Source organism: Sphaeramia orbicularis, chromosome 14, assembly GCF_902148855.1.
Source record: "Sphaeramia orbicularis chromosome 14, fSphaOr1.1, whole genome shotgun sequence".
NCBI lineage: Eukaryota > Metazoa > Chordata > Actinopteri > Kurtiformes > Apogonidae > Sphaeramia > Sphaeramia orbicularis.
In genome coordinates this window covers 22,473,269-22,484,904 of record NC_043970.1, presented here as the reverse complement: position 1 = coordinate 22,484,904, position 11,636 = coordinate 22,473,269, and the positions used below count along the sequence as shown (strand labels likewise).

The window sequence follows — 11,636 nt, the reverse complement described above, 5'->3', positions numbered from 1 at the left end:
TTTGCTGTAAGGGAACAGTTGAACAGGTGTACCCAATAAAGTGGCCATCTCTTTGTTACATGTCACTGTGTTCGCCTGCTTAACCTGTCCTGTTTTCCGGAGCTGTGTTGATGGGCAGTAATCTGATTAATTGTGCACACCTGCTGGAAGATGTGGGCTGGGTCCATATAAAGGACTCCTTCTGCTGCTCACTCTCTTCTTCCACAGCTCACTGGTACCAGCTTTTGCTTTTTTTTTTTTTTTTTGTTCTCATTCTCTTATTTTTTCCTTGAATAAATGACCCTTTTTGCAGTCAATCTGGTGTTGTGTCCTCAATATGTTGTAACTCTGAGCTGGTCGTAACATTTTTATGTCTGTATATTGATGGCCAAAAAACAAAACCTCCTCTCTGCAAATTTTTAGATTTTGAGTTTTTACATTAAATGGTGAGAACAAGGATGATATGTGAACACATAATATACAAAGAGAGTCTGAGAATAGTAGAATATACTAGGATATCTTTAACAAAGACCATACTGTAATAAAACTAGAAGTTTTTTTTTTTTTTTTTTCCTGCAAAAAGTGATTTTTTTCAGATAGGATGTTTTGTATTCTGGCCATCGATATATCTTTTAGTCGATAACTGTTTGGTCAGTGTCTCAGCTTTTTCAGTTGTACTAATATTAAGGTTAAGGTTCATAGTTTGCCAGATGGGGGCGGTAGAGTGTTTGTTGTGACCATTGACGTCAATGGTTTTCTGAGAGAGATTTACGTAAAGTGTGATAATTCAAACATGAATAAACAGGAAACAACTAATGAAAATATCAAAATAAGAGTATTACTGGTCTCAAATGCTACAAATAATTGCTCGTGAGACCAGCTAAACGAATGAAATAAAACATGAAGAGACTGTATTCGATTTATTTTTGATCATCCATCTCCCATACGCGTGTCAGTGCGTTTTGTTTTATCTACACACTTTTATTTTTAAAACGCTAGCAGGAAGTTGTACGTTTTGTACGCAGTAATTTATCTACTTGACGCTGAGCGATCGAGGGAGAAGCAGTTTTCTATTGTGGCGAGGATTGAGTTTACAGTTGTACAGTTATATAATTTCGTTCTCGTTTGGTGTCTTGACAGCGGATACCGTCTGTGCTATTGATAAGCAGCCGTATACGTCGGAATGGCCGAACAGAGTGCCAGGTATCAGCAGGTAACCGAACAGTATTAATTAGTAGTAAGCTAACACGTTGGAGGTTTAGCGTTTCCTGTCCGCTGTGTTCTGGTTACATTGAAAGGCCAAATAGTTAAAAGTAGGTAGCGCCAAAAGCTCACAGCCACATGTCACAAATACTGCCAGTACTATTCTACAGGTCTTACGTAGTTTAACTAGGTTGAACGTCTAGTTAGCTAACCTAGCTTAATGGTCATAGTCTTTTACTAGCTTCCTCATTATCGCGAGCTAATGTACATACGCTTCAACTTCGTTAATCGATTATTAATGTTCGTGTTTAGCGTTATATTTGGTCATTTCTTTAAAAAAAATGTTTCAGACAGTTAAATATCCACACTGATGTATCACTTAACGCTGTTGACGAACCTCATTGTATGTTAATGAGACAGTTTGAGAGCAGCATCGTATTGGCTCGCACGTTTATGGGGGTTATCGGCTAAAAGAGCTAGTTATTGAGTGTTTAGTTATTGAGTGTTTAGTTATTGAGTGTTCAGTTATTGAGTGTTTCTAAAGCCAAAGAAGGCTGATCCTGTGGCTGTTAGCACTAATAATGAATATTCAGACAGAGCTGGGACAATGCTGTTTGTTCTGTCATTGTGTAGATGTAACACAGTGAAACCTGATCAGCTGCCTCGTGGTTTTATGTTAATTTTTTGAGATGTAACGTCAACATCTAAGTGACACCATTATAATAGTTCTTCTCAGATTTACCAGAAAACTGCCACGGACAGTGGGCGTGACTGTGGACCCAAGCCCGAGAGCTATGTTTGCTTTTAAGGTGTATTTTAGTGTAAGGTAGATATTATTATTGTTTTAGTATATTTCCTACATGTCACCATTGAGATCAGTATGATATTAAAAATGTATTTGCTACACGTGCAGACGATGTTACACTTGTTGAAAGTGAAGTTTCTTGAATTCATTTGGTCTGACTCAGCTTTTTTGTTGTCTGCAGTTTTCCATTTATTATTGTAGACCTTTGTGGAAAGAACAATGGCTTTTTTTCTTGTTCCAGCGGAAATACAGGCAGATTTTTGAGTCCACCGCTTGAGTTTTTATATATATATATATATATATTTTAAGTAAATTTGGAATTATATGTAGTCTTATTTTTATGGAAACCCCTTACAATCATTTTAGCTTTGTTGTTGATAGTTTATCATGTGTTTTGACTTTTGTCAAAAGTGTATCGACTCAGATTTATGTTTTGTGACTTGACAACTTAAACACATGAATGGCGTAAACATACACAAGCAATCTGTACTTTTTTGGAGGGCAGATAATAAATGAGATCCAGAAATGTAAAAACAAAGCATCCTAAATAGATCCAGTATGGGCCAACTGTGAACATTAGAACTGGGGAATGTAACTTACTTAGATATGATGATCTCTGAATTTATACTAACTTGGCTTAGGGGATCCCAAAATAACTTAGGTGCTGCATCTAATAATAATAATGGTAGAAGAAACGCTGAAAGCAATTTATAGGCTCAAATTGTATCACCTCATCTAGGAAACTTATAGCAAATCAAATGCATGCAGTATTTAAGAAGGCTGTAAATTTGTATATGAAGTTACATTAAAAAGATTATCAACTGAATTAGATACAAAAATGTTTGAAGGTCAGTCACCAGCAGGATAGCGATTAGCATTACCTTACCCATTACAATTCCACAGCTTCACCCTTTTGTCTAAATATGGTCACCTGTGGCTCCAAAATGCCAACTCCTTCTAAACAGCAGTGCAAAAAGCAATGTGCGACATCATGTTAGCCCCACTTCTTACATACACACTTACATATTCTGTGGTTCGTACATTCCCTAACATAGACAAGACAAGTGTAATATCATCTTTATGTACAAAATAAAATAAAACTGGAAGTGGTCTCCCTTTTTTTCCACAGCTGCCCAATGAGGAGGACCCAGAGGAGAGTCCACAGGCTGTAGCTGATGCTCCACCTCCGTACAGCAGTATCGCAGCGGTCAATGCTGGTAAGACCACGACTCATCCACATGTTTCCATTGTGTTCTCATTTGAATTGGTGGAATAGAAGAAAATCTGAAACAATGTAATTTCCATACCTCATGATCATTGGCTGATCACTGTCTATTAAAGAATAATACAATTTTATGTTAAGAAGCACTTTTACCATTACCTCTGTTTACTCTGTTTTGGTGGCATTGAACAAAGAATCAGGAGCTGATTTCATGTAGTTCTTCTCATTATACGAGTAGACACATTTTTTTTTAATGTTAAGATGAAAAATTTTATGAAGAAATACAGTTACATTAGAATTTTGTCCATTTGACTTTGGGTACACTCCATATTAACTCTCATCTTATAAAAAGTTTGTGTTTACGAAATTCCATCTTCAAGTGTCTGTGTCTCCATATGAATCTGCCTCTGTTTTCACATGTGTTTTAAGCTAACAGAACATGTGTTAAATAAAAGCCTCAGTTTATAAATGATGACCAACAAGAGATGCATTCATGTTTTTCAGTGAAGAGTTATTTTAATTTGATTAAATCCTATGTACTGTTTGTTTTGTAGCATTCTTTGAATACAAGGAAGATGGGGCTTTCCCCAAGCCCCCGTCATACAACGTGGCAACGACGCTACCTTCCTATGATGAAGCAGAAAGAACCAAGGCTGAGACTACTGTTCCCTTGGTAACCGGAAGAGTGAGTGTCTCAGTGTTTTTTCCACTTTGCTTGTGGTTAGACTCACTTTGCACACAAGTCAAACACTGCTCTGTCTTTCTGCAAAGCAGGAAGGACTTGCCCTCTGTTTTCTATCTGCACATCTCTGAACAACACATACTGTAGCTGATTGTTTCTCTGCTTTTTATTGCAGAAGTATATTAAAAGGTGTGACAGAGCAGACGATTATCTTTTCTTAAGCTGTAGTTGATAACATTCATATCTCTACAGTGCTCAACACTTTTTCTATTATTAGTATTCAGATTTCTTCCTGAAAATTTTGGGAGCATCAGCATAAAATGTACAGCGTGCAGCACAATGCATGGATATTTTTCAACAACAACAGTAAGACATGGAAAACTATCCATGTGTCATTTTTGAGAGGCTTGTGTTTGTTTGGCTGTTGAGAAAAATTGCATACTCCACCTGTATGTTAAATGGGCACACACAGACACCAAATAATATATTTATAGATGTCGACATATATGTGGTCAGTAAACTGTCATTACAACATGACAATGACCACAAAACCAATAAACAAGCAGCTCACTTTTATATAGGCTACCTCCACTTCCCTACAAATGCTTCAAGCTTTAAGTGTTTTGTGATTTTTGAGGCTGAGTCAGCAAATTTATTTTTCCTCAACAATGGCGCCATCAAGAACAGAACTACACTGAATTGTCCCCCACCCATATCGTAATGGCGACAAGAACCTCATGTTACTGCTCTAATCATCCTCTAGAGCACATCAAAGAATACACTCACTCCAGTTTGGTTTTTCACTGAGCAGATCATGATGACATTTAATACAATGGAGGAAAAATTTTCCAAAGTCACACTGTTGCTTCTAATTATAAAATTTAGTCACACTGCCTTGAGATATGACTACAAAATTCCAATAAATGGACCCAGTCTGGAGTTGTATGTGTACTTTGACCTCATTCATGAATGGGTTTTTTGTGAATGTTTTACTGTATGACTGTGAGCTTGATATACTAGATTTTGTTTATAGACGATGTAAATCAAAGGTCCAGTGTAGAAGATTTTATAAGAGTTTAATTGCAGAAATTGAATTCAGTATTCATAATTATGCCTTCATTAGTGTATAATCACAAAAATATGAATTCTGTTGGTGTGTTCCTTTATATCTAAGACCCGTGAATAGTAGCCGAGGTTGGAGACCACCTACACACAGCTTTTACTGTGGCTCCAAACAGACTTCCTTCCTCAACTTTTCCATTTATATCAGGTGACATCCAGCTTTAAGATGCATTACTGTCACCAACTATGGCTGTAGAGTTATTATTCCCATTAACTGAAAAGCCTGAAACTGGCAGAGCAAACATAGAGTAGGGAGGAGGTATTCAGTTAGTTCCAATCAGCAACATCACAAATAGATGTCACTGAATATCACATGATGAACCTCCAACATCAGTGCTGCAAGACTGGGACAAATATTCATGTTGGAAAATGTGACGTAACTCATAGTTTTATCTGCTGTGATTATTTCTCCAACTGCAAACACAAAATACAGAGAACAAATGCGTTTAGTTTTTTCACTTAAGTTTTGTTAGAACAGTTTTAGAATTATGGTGCCATAATTACTCTGTAAATGAAATTTGGCAGGTTAGATTTAAAAAAAAAAAAAAATCAATATACAATGTCAGGTTTTCTTTCAGCATTGAGCACTGATTAGGTCACATATGTGTGAAATACTGCAGTGCTAATCTCAGTATAGAAATTTACATCACAAAACAGGTTTATCAGTATCTGACATGTTACTCAGAGTACCTTTAAAGTAAAACGCTAATATTGGTATACACTGCATATCCTGTATGGTTCACAGTGTATACTTAGACTTAAATTATCTCTAAAGGACACTGGTTTGTTAACATCCCATATACAGCCTGGTCAGAAGCACCTTTGACAAGTTCATGTATATCTATGCCTATCTATTGTTTTCACTCAGATTAGCTAACATGTACTAAAAACTGCTGTTTGTCTTGAACATGACATTTTCTGCTTTAAAATGATTGCTCAGTTGTGCCATGTAGTGGTCACTGTGGTGCATTGCACTAAACTGTATATGGGCCCGCCCTGTTTGATTGCTGGTGTTGTGTTTCTCTGCCACACACTGCTTTACCTTGTGCTCAGCAGCAGACTCAGCACAGGGAACGCCTGGAGACTTTTGACGATGTAATTCGCAGTTCACTGGAGGTAACTGGGCGGAGTGGGAACAGAGTGTGTGATGGTCCTGGTTTAGTGTGTAAAAACACAGATATCCCTACAGTAGTCCCCTCTGGTATGTTTGTGTATTTAGACTGCTAGATTAGGTGGTACTTACATAAAGAACTACTTGCATTGACAGTCATCAGACTTTTGGGTCTAAAGTGCCAACTTAAAAAGTAATGAAAAGGGGTTCTTGTGTTGTGGTGGTGTTGTTGTTCTGTTGATTGTTTGTGTTTGTATTCACAGTGTCAGTACAGTTGGGTTCCCAGTAGCAGGAGCCAACCTGGGTCTATTAATGATAATAATAATAATAATAATAATAATAATAATAATAATAATAATAATGTAATCCTTTTCAGTGTTTGCAACTGCCACGTCTTCAAAATCCTTCCTTTAACTGTTATAAACTTGTTATAAAAAGTCAAACAGCCCCATTTGTGTTAGAAAAAAAAACAACAAAAAACTACAAATTGTCCGAGTCCCAGAAAACTTTGCTACTGCTGTGCTCTGCTGTGCCAAATAATTTCTGTTCTTAATAAGCTGAACACATTGGTTTATGTGTTTTTTGCTTTTCTTTTGCCCTTTTCCTCACAGGATGATGAATTTGTGACCAGAGATGACTTTGAAGATGCCGATCAGCTGAGGATAGGAAATGACGGCATCTTCATGCTCACTTTCTTCAGTAAGTTATGCTAATTAATTCTCTTCACTTTTTGTCAATTCTCTTTTAACTTTTCCTTTATTATTTTTTGGGTCTTTCAATTAAGGGTTCAACTATGTATATATATATATATATATATATATATATATATATATATATATATATATATATATATATATATATATATATATATATATACATACTGTACATATTATAATACAACAATTACTTTTATATTATTGTTATTACTACTTTATTATTTATTTCTACTCGTACTTTGTGTGTGCAATGTGCAAATGCCTGTTTTTCTCTAATTTTTTTTATAGCTATTATTACTATTTTCTTTCCTTTTTGTTTTGTAATATTTCTTATGTGTATGCATGCAGTGTTGTGCTGCTACTGGGCTCTGCCTAAGGAATTAATACACTTCTATCTAATCGGATTGAATCTAAATATAAAACTAAACTGAGAAGATACAGGCTAACCCATACTAACTCCTGAATTCCCTATAGTTGTTCTGCTTCCTGATTGTATGTGTAACACACATTCTACCATATGTCCTTCTCAGTGGCATTCCTGTTCAACTGGATTGGTTTCTTCCTGTCCTTCTGCCTGACCACCTCAGCAGCCGGCCGCTACGGGGCCATCTCAGGCTTCGGCCTCTCCCTCATCAAATGGATCCTAATAGTCCGGGTACGACACGGGGGCGATCCGCACAAACCAAAATGTTACACACATGACACAGCACACACAGAGACCCATAAAACCGTGGTTTTCTGTAGGCACAAACAACAACAAAGCCCCAAACAGCTCTGTGGTATTTTAATGGTGTCTCTGTAGTGGTCGTATTTGGGCACCGCACCACTTCCTCTGAAATCTGGACAGCTCCGCTTCATTCTTCTTCACTTTTATAAAGCAAGAAATAATGCGTGTGGAGCTATCACAGACCGTATTTATTCTAACCTGTCATTTGTGTCATCCTGTTGGGTTTTTCAGTTCTCCACATACTTCCCTGGTTATTTTGACGGACAGTACTGGCTGTGGTGGGTGTTCCTGGTGTTGGGTAAGTAGCAAAATCTTCAAACTAAATACGTCAAACAAGTGGGTTTGTCATGGTTATGACCCATTTGGCCTTTTCTGAGTTAAACTGCAAAGACCAAAACATAGTGTTAAACATGAAATCTCTGCTCATGTTCTGAATTTTCAAGGTATCACTGTTTTCCCTCGCTAATATCATTCCAATGTTTCCAACTGACCCTCCACTGTCTGGCTCTGCATTATCAAATGTAACTAGACACAGTAATAAGTGAAAATGTCACAAAGAGCTGCAGCTAGGAGATGGATTTTAGAGGAGGGAGTAAAAAAATAGAAGAAGTGAGATGTTGGATATTGATGAGACACTGTTAAAGAGCTTACTCATCGATATATTCACAGATGGTGCTCGAAATAAAACTAAACTAACTAAACTAACCATTATTCACTACATACTGACATTTTTCTCAAATGCCATGGGTGCATAAACAGTCTAAAAATTCTGTATTAAATTGAGGATATCTGAGAAATTACATAATAGCGACTAAATGATCAATCAGATGTGAAGCCTTGAGTTTGCATTTTGGATGCTGCCAGCATCTGGATGCTTTTGCAGCCAGAGGTGACCATATATGGATATACGGCAGAGCTGTGGAAGTGCAGGGGATGATGGGTACACTAATTCTAAATGCTAGATTCCAGACATGGTAAAATAGTAAACATCAAACATGTGCAACAGAGCTGAGTGAGTCATATTAGTTTATTAACCACGTTGAGCTGTCTGTCAGGAAAGAAAGACTATGTTTTCAATAAACAGAAGCATCTGAAAGTCCAGAAGAGGCGTGTGTCTGTTACAGCTGTAAACTGAAGTCTGATGTCAAAGCCTTGTATTAACCTTGAATGACACCTGGAAAAAATGACTAAATTTATTAATTACAAAGATTCTCATTCAAACTAATATTTGCTGAAAAACTATGTACCAATGTACAACACTAAGCTTTGCACAGAGTTGTCAGCAGACAAAGAAAAACATGTCTCTGTATTGGGCCTATCATTTTTCATGTTTCTTTTATGTGGTAAATGGCATTTTTTCGGCATAAAATGCTACAACTATGCTTCATTTTCTAACAGCTGTGTTCCAGACCAGCTAACCTTAGTTTGTGTCTGGCTTCTGTGCAAACGAGTAGTTTTTCTCAATCAAATTCTATTTTGAATGTAGTTGTAACTGTGGTCCCTTCTATCTACCACTGATGTTTCTCTGATATTATTGGCTCTTATTATTTCCTTTTTAAATACCTACCACTGATATGGTGTAAAGGACCTTAGTTTGACAGGTGACAGTATGGAAAGGGGCCGCTGATAGTGATAGGACCGTTGTGTTAAATTGTTATTTAAACCAAATGTTTGGCAGAGTTTTTCCTCTTCTTGCTAAATCTTACTGTACCTTTTTCCTTTTTCAGGCTTCTTGCTCTTCCTTCGAGGATTCATCAACTACGCCAGAATCCGCAAGATGGCCGACACCCTCTCCACCCTGCCCCGCACCCGGGTCCTCTTCATCTACTGAGATCAGAGATCAGCATCATCATCACCTTTTCCTCTCTCTCTTTTTCAATGAGACATACCCATTAGTATGTCTTCTTGACATGATTTGGACAATTCAGAGCCTGTCGTCCCCTCTTGGTGTAAAATAGTGAATGCTGACACTTCTGTAAAACCTTTAAGTTGTTAGTGGTTAAATGTTAAGTGCTATTTACAATTATGAAGTGAGTGACGTACAAATTAATGCCTTATTTACGGTTTCTTCGTAGCAGCAGCATGCACTGTTTTCTTGTTGGCCACCAGGGGGCAGTCTTGCACATGTTATGATTTTTTCCATCAGTCTTCGATATGATGAAGTCATTTGTATAGAAAAAAAGTGTTTCTCTGCCCAAGGGTTGGTGGGAAATTTGGGGGTTATGTGTTGATTTATGCAATGTGAATTAATGTATTTTAACCTTTCTGATTATTGCTTTTTAATTCCTTGTGAAATAATATATATTTTCAGTTTGCTGAGTTTATCAGGTAAAATGTGTCTGAAAAGGGAACATGATCAGCCGGGGTCTTCTCTGAGATCTCCTTTGACGTTATATTGGCCGGTTTTCTCAAAGCAGTTTCCCCCATGAATTAACTGTTGTAGATTATTCTGTGCACTGTACTTAGAAATGTGTTTTCCCTCTGTTCTGTACATGTGAGGGGTGTCAGTCTGTATCGTTGGATGCAGAGCTTCTATTACAGACTGGTGTTTACTGCCTTGCTCATGGACAGTGCAAAGATGAGTGGTTAAATAATAAGTCTGTCACTGGAATCAGATGTACAATTGGACGTTTCTGCTCAAATAAATGATCCCAAAGTCCTGTCCAAGTCACTGGCACCCCACTGTTTTTCAACGAGGGAAAAAATGTTGGTACTTACAGATGTTGGTAGGAATCCCTGCCCTGTGAAGAACAAGAAATAGATTCGTGGTTTTTTTTCATGACCTAACAATGAAATATTAAAGTTACTGTTTTTATTTTGATCCTAACTCTAGTGGAGGTGGTATTATTTTGATGCATTTTCATCAATATTGATTAACTTATCTATTCAGATATTCACCATCATGTAAAGAGAAAAAACAGATTAAAAATACAGTTCAGATTTCAGATTGATTTCTGACTACAAAATAAATATAATGAAAAGTTTAGTCTGTCTGGTCAATGATAGCCTATTACCACTGTAAACCTTCCACCCAGGGTAAGTATAGACTACATTGTGCTTGCGTATCTGGGAGTCTAAAATTACAGAGACCTTTTCAAACATTATTTTAAACCTGCCCTAATTCAGGCCAAGAAGGATGTAGAAAGGCGGTCAATCCTCCACCTGTCAGTGGATTCTTCTTTGATGGTAGTGTTGCCAATATTTCTTCTTCAGACCATTCCAATTTTTATTTGAAAATCTTTCTTCAAAGACCTTGATAAGACCACCTCCTTATGTATGCTCCTCATGTCCTCTTGTTCTCCATGTCTAGAACAAGAAGATACCTTGAATCAAAAAGGAGAGGCAGAAGGAAGATGAAGGGCTGGTCATGCAAAAATTACATGCATTATTACTGGGCAGCTAACATCTCAGTTCAACATGTCGGTTGGACCCCCTGTAAAGGAACAAATGCCCCTTTGGGCCCTTAAGGAACAACACTCCTATAACAGCCCTATAGCACTGAGCTCCTTCATCTGTGTTCCATTACCAATGAATAAGAGACTGCTTGGGTATAACCCAGTAACACAGGAGTGTCCAATCCAGCCCACAGGATGAATCTGAAATGCAAAAAAAGTATGCTGAAGATATTATCAAGGATGTCAAATTGTTTTAGTTCAGGGGCCACACAGACCAATTTGACCTCAAGTGGGTTGAACCAGTAAAATATTATCATAAAAACCTACAAATAATGACTAATCCAAAGTTTCATCTTTGTTTTAGTGTAAAAAGTCAAACTACATGAAAATGTTTATATTGACAAACTATCCTTTGACTAAAAAAATATGAATAACCCAAAACAAGTTTGAACAACCTGAAATGTCCTACAGTTTTTCACAATCGCTAAGACACATTTTTCCAAAGCTGCACCCCTTTTCTCAAAGCTGTAAACACAAAACCCAGAATTCAAACTACATTCACAAATCTGTCACTCTTCTTGCAAAAGCAAGCTATTGCCTCAAAACTGTTTTAACCTGCACTCAGAAGCAAACACTGCTTTCAGATCACACACACAACCAGGCGGCATGTAGAC

At 37.2% G+C, this 11,636-nt stretch overlaps 1 protein-coding gene across 3 annotated transcripts; it reads left to right on the top strand.

The window, feature by feature from the left end:
* The first annotated feature begins 1,016 nt into the window (after positions 1-1,016).
* Positions 1,017-10,388, top strand: ndfip1l (Nedd4 family interacting protein 1, like). Of its 3 annotated transcripts, none has more exons than XM_030153703.1 (8): positions 1,017-1,192; positions 3,117-3,204; positions 3,764-3,894; positions 6,070-6,129; positions 6,736-6,823; positions 7,371-7,495; positions 7,799-7,865; positions 9,295-10,388. In XM_030153703.1, the coding sequence occupies exons 1-8, from the start codon at positions 1,163-1,165 to the stop codon at positions 9,396-9,398; spliced, it is 693 nt and encodes a 230-aa protein (XP_030009563.1). In that variant the 5' UTR covers positions 1,017-1,162; the 3' UTR covers positions 9,399-10,388. The 3 variants fall into 3 exon arrangements, with proteins under 3 accessions (XP_030009563.1, XP_030009562.1, XP_030009564.1); XM_030153702.1 differs by having other exon boundaries at positions 6,067-6,129; XM_030153704.1 differs by lacking the exon at positions 6,070-6,129.
* The last annotated feature ends 1,248 nt before the right edge of the window (positions 10,389-11,636 follow it).